Source organism: Chiloscyllium plagiosum, chromosome 1 (assembly GCF_004010195.1).
Source record: "Chiloscyllium plagiosum isolate BGI_BamShark_2017 chromosome 1, ASM401019v2, whole genome shotgun sequence".
Lineage (NCBI taxonomy): Eukaryota > Metazoa > Chordata > Chondrichthyes > Orectolobiformes > Hemiscylliidae > Chiloscyllium > Chiloscyllium plagiosum.
In genome coordinates, this window is record NC_057710.1 from 26221865 (window position 1) to 26237881 (window position 16017).

A 16017-nucleotide genomic window follows, 5' to 3' on the forward strand; every position below is an offset into this window, starting at 1 on the left:
TTGGAAATATAATCACCGTTCCCTCACTGTCACTTGCTCAAAATCTTGGAAATTTCCTCCCTGATAGTATTGTGGGTCAACTCACAGCACATTGACTGGCTCACCACTGCCTTCCCCACGGCAACTAAGAACTGGCAACGAATGCGGGACAGCCAGCAACACCCACATCATGCAAATAAAAAGCAAATCTGGCAGCTCAAAACTGGGCAAACAAGCAGCACTGTGGGAAGTCAACAGCAATAGAATTGTATTCAACCACAAACTTATAACTTCATGATCTGCATTTAGCTCATTTACTGTTATCAAGTTATGGAAATCAATAATGATTCAATGAGGGCTGCAGAATATGATGCCATGTGCAGCATGAGGGTTATCTAATACGGAGGTATGAACCTGGTGAAACCACAGCAAAGGGCTAGATGGACATCAAACAACAGAAGGAGCTTGTAATTGACAGAGCCAAATATTCCCATCACAAGCAAATCACATGAAATTTCTGTCTTGTCACATACAGTTATAAATTGGTGGTGGACACTTTACAAAATCAGAAGCCTTGATGAACTGCCCCACCCAAGATGGTAAAACCTGGCACATCACTGCAAAAACAAAGTGGACACATTTGCAACCAACTCTGCAAAGTCAGGGTCCCCAGTGCAGAAGTCAGTCTTCAAACAAGTTGATACACTTCATGTAATATCAACAAATTGGTGAAGGCACTAGATACGATGGAGACCATCAGCCCAGATAACATTCAGGACTACTATTGAGGTTAGGTAGTCTAGCACCAGCCAAACTGTTCCAATACAGCTACATGATAATTGAAAACTGGCCAGATCCTGACCACAAAGTAGACAGCAAATACAACCCAGAAAATTACCAGATCAGTCTATTCTCTCTGAGTGACAAGAAGAGTTGTTGACTGTGCAAGAGATATTTTGGATTCTAACAAGGCCACCTATTGCTGATTTTGTTACAGTCTTTGTAAAAAGATGAATTCCAGACTTGAGGAGAAGGCAATTGGCTTGAACATCAAGTCAGTGTCTGATAAAGAGGCTTAAAACAGTTACAGCACAGGAGGCTGCGCAGCCCATCAAATCTGAGCAAACTCTTTAAAATCAATCTGGTCAGATTATCTTCTGCACTATTCTTACAATTTTCTTCTGCAAATATCTATACCATTGTTGGCTGAAGAGTATAATCGAATCTGTGTACAGATTGCATTCCTAAAAATCACTCACTGCGTAGAAGGTTGGTCCGCGTGTTATCTATTTCACAAATGTTTCAATTTGACAAACTGTAAACACTGATTTTACAAGACGTGATCAAATTCAAAGCTGTAGGATTATTTCTGAAAGCACAATCAGCATTCCCAACATGACAGCATAGAGATATCAGAGAATAATTCAGTTTATATACAACAGGAAGCTTGCAATTATTTGCCTGTGAATTTGTACTCTCTCTCTTTGAACGCAACTCAATTATTTCCTATAACCATCACAAACAAAACAAATCTGTTCCATCCATTATGACTGCTGTATGCAAAATAAGGAACTTTTATTTATATGACGCAGTTCTTGACGTCAGGTTGAACCTAAGTATTACAATATTATGACAGTCAACTTGCACTCTTGTAAAAGTCCTGCAGACACTGAGATGACACCAATAATCTGTTCCAGTGACAATGATTTTGTGACTTCAGTTAAAAATTGTTACAAATTCGTTTTGAAAAAGCAAAACAAAAAATTGTTACAGACTTCAGATTCATATCAAGAATGAATTGAAAATACAGGAGAACTTCATAAATGTAGCTCAGTCTGAGTAGTTTTCCACAATTATTTCCAAGGGACATTTAAAGGTTATTTGCAAGCAAATGAGACAGATTTCACTTGCAAAAGCTGAAAACTTCACACTGGCTTTCTCAACACAAAATAATGCAAACACTCCAGTCTGGCACTGATTGGAGGAAAGTGTCAAGGATCCAGGTTTGCCAACTCTCAGGACAACTTCATCTGACAAAGGGTCACTGACTTGAAATGTTAACTCCATTTCTCCACAGATGCTGACATGCCTGCTGAGAAAGACGACATGGTGTACCAACAAGGAGGTCCAGGCAAAGAACGTAATCTTGCAATAGAATCATTAACAGACGCAGTAAAACTACAGCAATTAATAAAAGCTTGAACTACAAAAATAACGTTCAGCTGTGAAAAACATACAATTGCAGGATGGTTGGACACAGATTAAAAACAGCAATTGGAACCTGACAGGCCAATATCACAGCACATGCATATTGCTTCTGTGCACAAAATGGCAATTTGAATCACAGGAAACTCATTTGCAATTATATGTATATAGTGTTAAACCTGCTCATTTTCATTTCCTGATAGTGTGGAAACATTCAAATGTGTGGTGGATTCTCAGCCCCATGTCCCCTTCTCAATTTAATTCATCCTCAAGGTTGCATTTCAGACCAAGCAAAAACTTATCAATTCAGCAACTGCTGCTAGCAAATAAAATCTAACATTTTCAACTTTGCCAACACAGGCTCAGCAAAACTGAAGTAAGATCTATTAAATCACCTCATGTTGACATAGTCACCAAATAAGACAGAAGAAAATAACCATCAGACCTGGTCGACTGTGCCTGATCAGCCTTACTGAAGGCTTGTGCCAAAATTGGGAGGGCTATCACACAGCTGAGACATACAGCCTGATTAACATTTATACCTTGCAGCCAGAAATCTGAGTCTCCCTCATCATCAACTCAGGGTACATTCTTCCCAGTCAGGAGAGACACACCAGAGGAAGGGAAGCACAGCGCCGTTCATTGGGAGTGATTTGTCCTAGGAATGCTCAATATCATCTCTGGGACCTGTGAAACCTTAAGGCATCAGAATAAAGATGGGCAAAAGAAACATCTGACTGATGACCACCTACAACCGCCCCTCAGCTAATGCATCTGCATTCCTCAATATCAAGCAGCACTTGGAGGAAGAGGAGATAGCAAAGGCACAAAAACATTTTGGGTGAGGTGTTTCAATGTCCGAAGATTCAATAACACCATCAGGTTATGAAAGACATTATGCGCCGACTTGACCTGCGAGATGAGGAGACAATTTCTAAAAAAAGAAAACTTGTCCTCACCACTGACAGATGCAACTATCTGGGGACAGTGTTGGTAAGGATAACATCTGCACTGTCCTGCAGGGACTATATCCCAAAAGTGAAGACAGGATTGTGTGGCACCAGTACAACTGCCCCACAAGCGCCAGGCAATGAAGGCTGTCAACAAGAGAACCTAACAATCTTCTTTTGGTATACAATAACATTACCATGGCTGAATTTTCCATCAATATCTGGGTGTCAGCTTCAAAAATCCAGCAGATTTCAAAACAATCAGAGCAAATTGCAGGGTAGAACAAAACAATAAGTTACAGACTGGTTACTTTAATATCAGCAGGACAGAAAATGCTGGAGTCTATTATAAAAGAGGTGGTAACAGGACACTTACAAAATACCAACAGGCAACATAGATTTATGGAGAGGGAAGTTGTGTTTGACAAATCTATTGGCATTGTTACAGAATGTTATGAGTAAAATAGATGAGGGACAACCACAGAGAGTGAGGTATTTGAAGTTCTTGATAAAGTCCTACATTTCAGGCTATTGTGCAAAATCTAAGAAAATGGCTGTAATAATGACAAAAATTGAGAATTCATCAGCAGACAGGAAGCAGAAGGAATAAGTGGGTCATTTTCAAACTGGAAGGCAGTGAGAAGTGGTGTGTTACGTGGGTCAATTCTTGGGCCCCAGCTATCCACAATATATATTAACGATTCAGGTGAAGGAATGGTGTGTAATGTTGCAATTTTGCTGATGGCAAAGCTAGGTAGGAAGTGACTGGCAAGGAAGACATAACGATGCTTCAGGATGATTTTGACAAGTTGAATACATCGTAGATGGCGTACAATACAGAAATACAACGTTGGAGAAAGTAAGGACTGCAGATGCTGGAGATCAGAGCTGAAAATGTGTTGCTGGAAAAGCGCAGCAGGTCAGGCAGCATCCAAGGAGCAGGCTCATGCCCAAAACGTCGATTGGCCTGCTCCTTGGATGCTGCCTGACCTGCTGCGCTTTTCCAGCAACACATTTTCAGAAATGCAACGTTGCCCACTTGGAAAACCAGAATGACAGTACAATTTAAATGGTGACAGATGTGAACATTTTGATAGGACTGAATAGACTGTACACAGTGACGATATTTACCCTGTGAGTTGGTGGGTGTGGTCTGGGGAGGTGAGTCACGTGAGGAAGAAGGGCCACAGTCTCCAAATGTACGCCAGGCTATTTCAGACTGATAGGAGGATAAATTTCTTCACAAGGGTAGTGCACTTGTGGAGTTCTCTACCACAGAAACCAGTGGTTATGAAGTCACTGAATGTACTGGAGAAAGAAATAGATTTCCAGAAGCTAAAGGCTGTCGAAAGCTTTGGATTTGGAGAAGGACAATGGCATTGAGATGGAGCATTAGCCATGATCATGTTGAATGTCAGCAAAAGTTTGATGGACCAAATGGCCTACTCCTATTTTCAACATTGTTGCACAATGACCAGAAATGAAGTGGATCAGCTATGTGAACACTGACGACAACAACACATCGAAGGCCAGAAGTCCTGCTCTAAGTAACTCATCTCCTCACCCCACTCAAGACTGTCCCTCACAATGAACACATCTATACTTTTCTGGATGATGGCAGCTCCAACAACACAAGAATCTCAACACCAACCATGGGAAAAAAAAAAGACTTTTTGATTGGATGGCACCCTGAGACTTTTTCCCAGGTCAGAAACGGCTCTCACAAGGGGCCATAATTTTCAGATGATTGGAGGAAGATTTAGAGGAGATGTCAGAGGTCGGTTCTTTATAGTGTGGTGGTTGCATGTAATGTACTGCCGGCAGTGGTAACAGAGTCAGATAGATTAGGGTTATTTAAGCGACTCTTGGATAGGTACACGGATATGAAGGGTATATACGTTAGTTTCATCTTACAGTTGGAAAAAAGTTCGGCACAATACAAAGGGCCAAAGGGCATATACTGTTGTACGTTCTATGTAAACAGTCACACCTTGGCCCTAAGGCTGTGCCCTGGGTCCAAATTTCTAAGAGTCAGAGTCACAGAGATATATAGCACGGAAAATACCCTTCGGTCCAACTTGTTTATGCCGACCAGATATCCTAAAGTCATCTTTACAGCCTTTGGCCATATCCCCTAAACACATCCAGATGCTTTTTAAATGTTGTCATTGTACCTCCACTTCCTCTGGCAGCTCATTCCATACACGCAGCACCTTATGAAAAAGTTGCCCTATAGGTCCCCTTTAAATATTTCCACTCTCACCTTAAACCTATGTCCTCTAGTTTTGGACCCTCACCCCAGGGAAAAGTACTAGTCGCTTTCCCCTACCCTTGCCCCTCGATTTTATAAACCTCAATAACATCACCCCTCAGCCTTTGATGGTCCAGGGAAAAGAGCCCCAGTCTATTCAGCCCCTCCCTACAGCTCAAACCTTCCAACCCAGACAACATCCTTATAAATCTTTTCCAAATCCTTTCAAATTTCATAACATCTTTCTGAAAGCAAGGAGACCAGAATTGCATGCAGTAGTCCAAAAGTGGCCGAACCAATGTCCTGTACAGCTGCAATATGACCTGCCAACCCCTATACTGAATGCAAGCAAACCAAATGCCTTCTTCACTACCCATCTGCGAGTGCACTTTCAAGGAACTATGAACCTGTACTCCATGGTCTCTTAGTTCAAACATCTTCTCCACATCCATTCTATCCAGGCCTTTGCTGCTGTCCAAGTTGTAATCAGATCTCACCCTCATCCTTCTAAACTCTGATTACAAATCCAGCGTCCTCAACTCCTCATATGACAAGCCCTATATTCCTATGATCATTACTGTAAACCCCCCCTGGACATCCTCCACTGTCAGCTCATACTTCCTTAGATACAGGGCCCAAAACTGCTCACAGTATTCCAAACGTGGCCCGACCAGAGCCTTGTACAGCCTCAGCAGTACATGCCTACTCTTGTATTCTACTGCTCTCAAAATAAATTTGCATTTGCCTTCCTAACTGGCAAGTGAACCCAGTTAACATAGAACATAGAAAAATACAGCGCAGTACAGGCCCTTTGGCCCTCGATGTTGCGCCAATCCAAGCCCACTAACCTACAATAGCCCACTATCCTCCAAATGCCTATCCAATGCCCGTTTAAATGCCCATAAAGAGGGAGAGTCCACCACTGCTACTGGCAGGGCATTCCATGAACTCACGACTCACTAACCTTAAAAGAATCCATAGGTCTTCCAAGCCATGTGTTTCAGATTTCCAAAGTCTTGCCCCATTTGGCAAACATTCGCACCTTTATTAATTCCAAAGTACACAACCTCACACTTTCCACATTGTGTTATATGTGCCAGCTTGCCCAAGTCCTTCTGCAGCCTACCCACTGCCTCAACACAACCTGTTCCTCTACCTTTGTCTTATCCGCAAACCTATCAACTAGGCCTTCAGTTCCTTAATACAAATCATTAACATATAACTTGCCCCAACACTGAAACCTGCAGAACTCTAACAGTAATTTGAAAAAGACCCCTTTATCCCCACTCTCTACCTTCTGCCAGTCAGCCAATCCTCTATTCATACCAGTACCTTGCCCCTAACACCACAGGCCTTTGTTTTAATTAGCAGCCTAAGTTTATTACCTTGTCAAAGGCCTTCTGGAAATTCAAATAGTTGGCCATGCATTCTTTCAGTCTCTCTTCTTGAATGCTCAGTTGGCAAAACTAACACTCAACCGGAACAAACTAAATTAAACCAATTCAATCTGAAGAAAAATTAATCAACAGATGTGTCAATGTCATATTGGTTTTCAACACATTTTATATACTGCAGCCTTGAAGGTAAAATCCTTTGAAGTGAAAACTGCAAAATAATTATCTCTTGACTAATCTGCCACACCAGCTGAACTACATAATAAACACAGGGATTACCCGACTTCATGCACAATGTGTTATGCTTCATTTTTTAAATTTGTCCTGTCTCTTTAAAAGGATCTCCTGACATTAACTAAGGTTCACAGATAACAATAGGTGTCGAAGATCTTGAAACCCATTTGAACTCAGCCTTGCAGAAAAATAATCCTAAAGTTCTCCCATTATAACATCTCGTTCTTACTTGGACTACTTTGCCTCCACAACTCTATGTGGAAGTCCAATTCAATTCTTTGATTACTCTTACTTCCAATTTTAAACTTAATTCTTGCTGAATTGAAACAGTATCTCTTCTTCATTTTTATAAAGCTCAAATTTTGAAAAACAAACACTTCAGAGTCATCTTTTCCATTCCCTGAACAATATATCGCTACAAGATATTTCTTGACTAAACATAATCAGTTTCCTCCCAAAACTAAAAGCTGAGAAACCATTATGGGTGACTTTTCACAATTGCCTTCAGCATTTAAACAAAAAAATCCCCACTGTGCTTTGATGATTGATACTGAATGAAGGCAGGACTCAGGGTTTAGTCCGACTAATACATCATTTGTTTCATTACCGTGTTCACCAAGTCATAGTAATGCAGCTCAACATTCTAAATGGTCATTTAAACACTACTCTGGATTGTTGGAAAATATTGCATCTGTGAAAAAAAGGTCTTAATTTACATCATCTTAGCTATTTCCGCATTACCAAGGAACGTATGTGCCATGCTGGCTTCTTGTCATGAAATTTGCAGATTTGGAGATTTCTGCAAATTTCTAACTTCAAATTAGATTCAATATCACTGCTGTCTTACTTGACTTAAAATCAAAAAGCACAGCAGGCTTGTTCTCCTAACTTTGCTCACTTCTGACTCAAGTTTACGTGATATAAAAATGAACTAGCTGACATGCGAATCAGAGAATTTGAACCCTGACTGCACGATGTTTAACTAATGTACGAATCACAAGAAAATTTGGAAACGAATATTGAAAAGAAAACAGAACAAAAAACTGTCAGCCCAGTAGCTTGGAAAACCAAAACATTTTTGTAAACAGTAGTGCCATTTCCACATGAAGCACATTTGTTTATTCAGCAATGTACTTCTTCCTCTACAAACTGGCATCTTAAAAATACAATTTGCTGAATATAATTAAACACCACAAGCTTTGTTCCCAAATCTGAAATAAGTTACACAAATACATCCATGATCTTTATTTATTTGAAAACTATTTTACACAAATAAATTTAAGCAACTGACTCTCATGTTCTGCAAATAATTTTAGGGGATTTACAGGGATACATGTTACACCTTTTAAAAATCCCAAACCAATCTTCTTTATGATTTTTGGAAAGTACAAAGCATTACACAGATATATTCAAAAACCATACTGATTTTTCTCCCTCTACATGATACCGTTAAAATGTCTTCTTGGTTATTTAAAATCATTGTGTAGTACTATACTTGACTTACAAAAACAAAGTTTAATAGAAGCCCTCAATTTTATGCGTCAACTAGAAAGAGAGAGACATGATTTAAACAGCTGCATTTCCTTTCTGCTTCACCATCCAAATCAACACAAATTCACGAGAAGAAGGTCAGCAGCCTTTAAACTCGCAAATACAATTACAGAAAGACTATCTGACAGGGACATTACAAGTCCATTCTTACGCAATGAAAAATCTCAAATTTTATATATGAAACAGGGCTGCATTTTAGAGCAAAGGAAACTTGATAGCATGCCGAACAGGAGATTTACGATATCTGAACAAAAGCAGAATCAGCAGAACTCAATTTAAGCACTAACTACGCTTCTGTATTGCAAAAGGCCAAAAAAGACACTTTAAAAGGAACTACAAAACAGTTTTATTCAATACTGCATAATTAAAATAGGTTGGGATTAAGCAGATTTAAACAACAGGGTTATCAAACAAAAAAAAATAGCTTGTCAGCACAGCATTCTGTGACCTCCATACAGAGCCCTCTGGAAGGATTAAACTCAAGTTCAGTGCAATAACTTACAATTGCAATTTATTTTAAATCCAACATAGAAGAAGAATAGGTTTCCAATTGTGACTCCAGAACAGTAACCTTAATTTTAAAAAAATCTCATGGTAGCTTTGCTTATGACAGCTGGATCAGATATACTCTGAAACTGAATCTAAGTCAGACATCATTCCTATTGGTGCATGTGTGTCAGAAATGGTCTGTATGTAAATACATAAAATTTTTAATTTTTTTTCTATGAAGAAACAGATTCATTCCTTTATATATTAAAAATATAGCATAAATAACTTGATTTGATTAGAAAAAACCTTCCCAGGAAACATACATCAATCTGCATAATTCAATACTGCATGGTACAGTAAAACAACAAACTCTTAAATTTAAATTAATCCTAAAAAAACGGTCAGGACTGCAATATTAGTGTTAACCTGTCAATGATAGTGAAATCTCAGTAAAAGATTCTACTGAACAATCACGGTACTGCATCAAACTCAGACAAGTTATATGCAGTGGAGCATTCTGTTATAGCATCACTCTCTCTAATACATGCAAATATCTAAATCGCCCGACATAAAAAGCGTCCCATTAGATTAACCTCGAATATAAGGCATCATTCGCCATTGGACGAAGTGAAAAATATACTGCCTGATTCCAAGATACCACTGAGTTTTAACTTGCAGATTGAACTGAACACCCTCTTCACAAACAAACACACTAAACTATGAACACAAGGCTCTTGGGCCTTGTTTTTTTTTATAAAACACAAGCCAACCCCTACATCCTCTCATTTCATACACAGGAGAACCAAAACAAGCCAGCGGGCTTCAGCAACCCCACCCAAAAGCTGTTCAAAAGAACAAAATAAATCCACCCATCTTCAAACCAGTGAAACAAATAGGCCTTTCTCTTCACCCCTCCTCCCCACTACATTCCCAAAAGAAAAGCAGCTGTTCCTTGCCTACTAGCTACAAACACAAAATCTCTCTCTCACACACTCACACACACACACAAACATACACTCAAAAGAGGAAATTAAAAACGTAGAAACGAACCTTGCATTCCCTACCTTCAGTTTTGTACCACAATTTACTTGAGATGATTAAAAAAAATATGCAGCAGGGAAAAAAAGGCCATGAAACCAATCACTGTGTACGATTGCCTGAAAGAGGCCAATCAGAAGCAACTGTTGTTGGAAACTGTCCAACCATATCATAGCTCATTACTCAGTCAGACAGGGAGGAGGAGGCTGGAGGGGAGGGTAAGGCCCCAAATATAGTTAGGTGGGGAACCAAAACAAAACCTCTCAGCAGCTAGCTAAAACGGCTTTTTTGAGAGAATGCAGCTAAAATAAAAGGATTTGTGTTCAGAAATGTCAAATACTGTACCTCGAAAATAAAATAGTTTACTTGTCAAGAAAGGGATGAGTGGATTTTTAGAAACATGTAGTCTGTTCATTGATATCTCCTTGAAATGAAAGTAGAAATCGCCTGGCAGTTCTGACTGTGTGAGTCGTGCACAGCACACGACTCTGTGTCGAGGTATTTCGAGCCTCCTTTCAAAATGTCATATCTGTGTGGACACAAGACGGTTTGTGAGTACTGCAATTGTGAACGACATTTCGTGTATATCAGGACTTTAAAACTTTTTTGGGGAAAAAAAGTTTCCTCTTTAAATTACAGTATTTTACCCAAATTTCAAGTTCCTAGCTGTCTGTTTTAAATTATAAATTATAACGCTACTGGACACATTATGACTAAGCCACAAATATTAAGAGTCTTGTTACAAAACTTTCACATTGACACATTAAATGTACGCCAAATGAGATACAAAGAGATCAAGATTTTCAAGTTATTTCCATTGTACTGATCGTAACTTCAAGTGAGCACAATCTGCATTTTTAAAACTTAGTTCCTAATAATGGTGAAGAATAAAATATACCCCCCTAAAAAAATTATGAAACTTCTTAAAACAAACATATGATGGAGAGTACATCATCTTGTTAAAGATGTTAGATATAATTAAAATATTAATCCTGTATAAAAATATGAAAAAATTCTAATTAAAATGAAGAGTCTTGTATACCTTTAAAAATTATTAACACTGACGTGGAAGTAACAGGAAATCACAACAACTGGAGAATCAAATCCAGGAAATCATTTTATGACAAAATTTCCTTTTCCTTTTAAACATTTTCCTTTTTTCAAGGAGAAAGATTGGATGGTACATTGAGAGACTGCATGCAGTTTCAAGATGCAAGAATTTAGGTTATTCACATAGCCTTGCTCATCTGCATTTATTGTAAATCTATATGAAACTCATAGAGTTGTACAGCATTGAAAGGGACCCTTTGGTCCAAATCATCCATGCCGACCGGACATCCCAATCTGACCTAGTCCTATTTGCCAGCAATTAGACCGTATCCCTCGAAACCCTTCCTATTTATGTCCCCATGCAGATACCTTTAAATGTTGTAATTGTACCTAACTCCATCAACTCCTCTGGCAACATATTCCATACTGCACTAACATCACATGCAAACATTACACCGCATCTCCTTCCTAAATCTTTCCCCTCTCACTTTATACCTATGCCCTCTAGTTTTGGACTCTCCCACTCTCAGGAAAAAGACCTTGGCTATTCACCCTATCCATGTTCCTCATGATTTTATAAACCTCTATAATGTCACTCGTCAGCCTCCAACGCTGCAGAGGGAGAACAAGCAGAATCTATTCACCCTCTTCCTATACCTCAAACCCTCTAGTCCGGCAACATCCTTGTGACCATTTCTGCACTCTTTCTAGTTTAACAACATCTTTCCGATAGAAGGGTGACCCAAATCATTCGTAATATTCGAGAAGTGGCCTCATAATGTCCAGTAGAGCTCCTAGACTCAATGTTCTGACCAATAAAAGCAAGTGTGCCAAACACCTTCTTTACCTGTCGATCTGAGACTCCACTTTCAAGCAATTATGCACATTCACCCCTATGTTTCTGTTCATTTAAAACAATCTCATTTAGAACAATTACTATTCTCCTAATGCCAATCACTTAGGCTCTGAGCCAAAGAAAGAAGGTCTGTTATAGCATTTTTAATTGTCTCATGTGCTCCAAAGCTCTTCACAGCTAAGTCCCGAAACAGTAACACTATAATGCGGAACCTTCCTCAAAATGCAGAATTATGGACTAAAATATTTATGGTGGACTATTTCTCTGAATGCTAAGATCTGGATTGACCCAGGTCAACAGGCAAAACTGTCAGCTACATCAGAATCATACTGGACTAAGTAAAAAGTAACCTAGACTTCATTGTCCACACTAAACCACTTCTCAGAAACAACGATGGTTCAGTGGTAGCACATTTAGAAGGCTGTGGTGTCAAGTCCCACTGCAGAGTCTTGAACATGCAGTCGAGACTGGCATCTCCATGCTGTATCAAGAGGGTGTAAGAGTGTCAGAGGTGACATCTTTCACATGTTATGCATTTCTAACATCTGCAGTCCTCACTTTCTCCTTATGCAATAAAAGCACCATCTGCCTTCTTGGTGGGCATGAAAGATCCCACTGCAGAGGATTCCTGCGATATCCTGGATAATATTTATCTCCTGAACAACTTCTGAAAAACTGAAGATCTGATCATTTGTTTTATAGTAATTTGTGGAAACCCATTGTGCATAAATTGGTTGCTGAAAATGTGTTGCTGGAAAAGCGCAGCAGGTCAGGCAGCATCCAAGGAACAGGAGAATCGACGTTTCGGGCATAAGCCCTTCCAGCAACACATTTTCAGCTCTGATCGCCAGCATCTGCAGTCCTCACTTTCTCCTCCTGCATAAATTGGTTGCCATCTTACACTGAAAGCATCAGTGTAAGATGGCAACCAGGCCATAGTTTGCTGAAACTTGCAAGATGTGACAACATTAGCAATTATTCATGTGAAAATTAACCAACAACCGAGGTGAGGAAAGTAAGATACCCCATTAGTTGAAAGCTGTCATAAGCCATTGGCCATTGGCTGATTTTTGCTGGTCCCTCAGTGTAAGCTTGGTAAAAACAGGTGTCATCTTTACCCACCCCATGGATGTCTCAGGGTTTCTCTGTTTGTACCTGAACTGCCCACTAAATTACACACTTTGCATCTTCTTGGAATCTTGCAGGATCTCTGCCTTCTCTTGCTTTTTTGTGCATTGTTGCCTTATTCAGAACTTAAAAGGCTTACAAAGCTAATGTTTTGCCTTGCCTTTAATTGCAGGGACAAAACCAGGCAGTTTGTTATGGTTACTAGTGGTTATCAGTCATTGGGATGGATATGCTTCATCAATGTCACACCTATAGCATATGCCAGCAATGTATGCAACAAACAACTGTACTTCAGCCAAATGGCCATGGCTTAAAGATAAAGGGGAGTTATCTTCAGTCAAGCCATTACTCATATTACAAGTAACCTGTCCTGTTTCTGACACACCTTTCATAGGTTCATTGAAATGGATCCAGCCATGGCAGGGGTTGTTGTCATGGTTGCTATGGTGCTAACAAATGGAGAAGGAACAGATGTGCCAGCATGTCCAAGACCAGCAGCAACACCAGTGGCTGCTAAACAGCCTCCACAGGAGACGTTCCAGTTGATGAGCACCCCCAGGATTCAATGAGGAGGCCCAGAGTCTATCATCCTTAATGCCTTTACCTCTCAATAAGCAAGGCACATTCTCAGCATAGGTGGAGGATGTCCTAGGAAACTGTCATAAACTATACCAACTGCGAGAACAGGACTTAAAATCTGAAGGAATGGGCACTCATCCGATCCAAATGGCCATTAAGGTGATAGCTGCACTAAATTTTTATGGAACTTGCTGCTTCCATCATTCCACAGAAAGACTTGTGTAGGATCGCTCAAACCTCCATACAAATGTATCAAAAGTGGTATAGATGCAATTTGTGCCATATCACACTGCTTCATCTCATTTCTTTGCAATGAGTTCATTTCTACTGCCCAGGAAATAGGCTTTGCCAAAATAGCTGGCTTCTTCCACCTCCAGGATACTACAGACTATACACATGTTGCATTGAGAATTGCATATCATAATACCGCTGAATTCATAAACAGAAAATGGTTGCATTTCGTCAATAGACAAGTCATCTGTGATCATCGGTACCACATCTTAAAAGTCTGCTCCAGGTATCCTGGGACCTGCCATGATGCTTATATTCTTAAGACCACTTGTGTACCTGCTTTATTTTGAGGTCTGGAAGCATTGCAAGCATGGTTACTGAATGATAAGTAATACCCTCTGCAACCACAGGAGTTTAAGTCCAATTTTTAATCCCCTCAATGAGGTTGTGGAGACACAATACAGCTTATTCTTTAACCAGTAGCATCATGAACAGGCAATAGGCCTCCTGAAGATGAGGTTCCAATGCTTGCATGTTGTTCCTTGTACATTCAGAGCAAGCAAAGAAGAGATGTGATGGACTCTGTAGAACTGGGGGACAGGCAGCACTCCTCCAAGATGTAAGATGAGGACATCGAGCAGAAAGGATATCATGTCCAGCATGATAAAATGCTGTAATGTCAGGTGCAACAAGCCAGACAAGATTTAATTGATAAACCATTCCAGTCAATGTGAAATGCTCAGATCCAAAGAAAAGTCATGGGGATAAAATGTTTAATCTGTTTCTTGCTCCACAGATGCTGCCAGATCTCCTATTTTTCTACAGCATTTTCTGTGTTTGTTTCGTATTTATTGCATCCGCAGTATTTTGCTTTAATCCAATAGATTTGAGTTGACAAAGTGATCATTTAATGCCTGTATGTACATTATTGCTCAAAAGGCAAACAGCCTATTTGTTCCCAAACATAAATGCAGTTTTTATTTGTTTTCTTTGCTTTTCCTGTTGTTGAATAGAAGTTAACATTCTGAACTGTTTGAAGGCATTCCAATATATGATGCTGGCTCATTGAGAAATGCCATGTTGTCATATGCTGGGTGTGAGCGGAAGGTTTGCATTCCTACAGACCAAGTTCTAACATCGTGTAATTGGACAGGTTGCACGTGCCGTTTGATCTTGCAGCTGCAGTTACAGTGACAGTTGATCAGACAGAATAATATGGGTTTCTACTTGTCACTCGTGCCACTTGTGTGCCCTCGGAAGCTGCTAAGCTTTGTTTTCCTTCCAGTATGTGTACAGTGAAGACTACTCGTGTGCAAAGCTGAGCCTCAAAATTGTACATACAAGTCCTGGAAGCAGCATATATTTCTGCCATTAGTGAGCACAAGGGAGTGTGAGTCATAGAGATGTGTTGCATACCTAATAAGATGATCAGTAGAAAAATACATGAGATATCACACTCGAGCTCATGGTAGGGACCCTCTAAAAATTCCCGAAGATTACATTCTGCTGAGTTTTGGTAAAATTCAGCCCATGACTTTTTCTCAGAACCAAATTTATATTGGAGATTTTAAAAATTTTTAGGACATTTTTTAATTCAAGTCAAATCTCTTGTGATGCTATAATTTATTTCTTTATTGTTAATATTTACAAATGGACAGCACAGTGGCTCAGTGGTTAGCACTGCTGCCTCACAGTGCCAGGGACCCCCAAGTTTGATTTATGCCTCAGGCAACTGTCTGTGTGGAGTTTGCACATTCTCCCCATATCTGTGTGGGTTTCCTCTGGCTGCTCTGGTTTTCTGCCAAGTGTAAATATGTGCAGAACGCCCCTGGTGCTCACCTTCCACCCTACCAACCTTCGCATAAACCAAATCATCCGCCGACATTTCCGCCACCTCCAAACGGACCGCACCACCAGGGATATATTTCCCTCCCCACCCCTTTCCGCCTTCCGCAAAGACCGTTCCCTCCGTGACTACCTGGTCAGGTCCACGCCCCCCTACGACCCACCCTCCCATCCTGGCACTTTCCCCTGCCACCGCAGGAACTGTAAAACCTGCGCCCACACCTCCTCCCGCACCTC

At 40.1% G+C, this 16017-nt stretch overlaps 1 protein-coding gene across 6 annotated transcripts in view; it reads right to left on the reverse strand.

Annotated features, from left to right (window-relative positions):
* The window catches only part of LOC122558562 (C-terminal-binding protein 1), a 310239-nt gene that overhangs the window by 223237 nt on the left and 70985 nt on the right, over nucleotides 1-16017 (reverse strand). The window contains exon 1 of one of the 6 annotated variants that reach the window (XM_043707416.1): nucleotides 10437-10605. The exons of 1 other annotated variant lie outside the window; for it this stretch is intronic. In XM_043707416.1, the coding sequence (XP_043563351.1) occupies nucleotides 10437-10506 (70 nt within the window). In that variant the 5' untranslated portion in view covers nucleotides 10507-10605. Of the gene's footprint in view, nucleotides 1-9646; nucleotides 9688-10103; nucleotides 10205-10436; nucleotides 10606-16017 lie in introns of those variants that run through there. 4 more of the 6 variants (XM_043707592.1, XM_043707537.1, XM_043707477.1 and 1 more) reach the window with 4 other exon arrangements.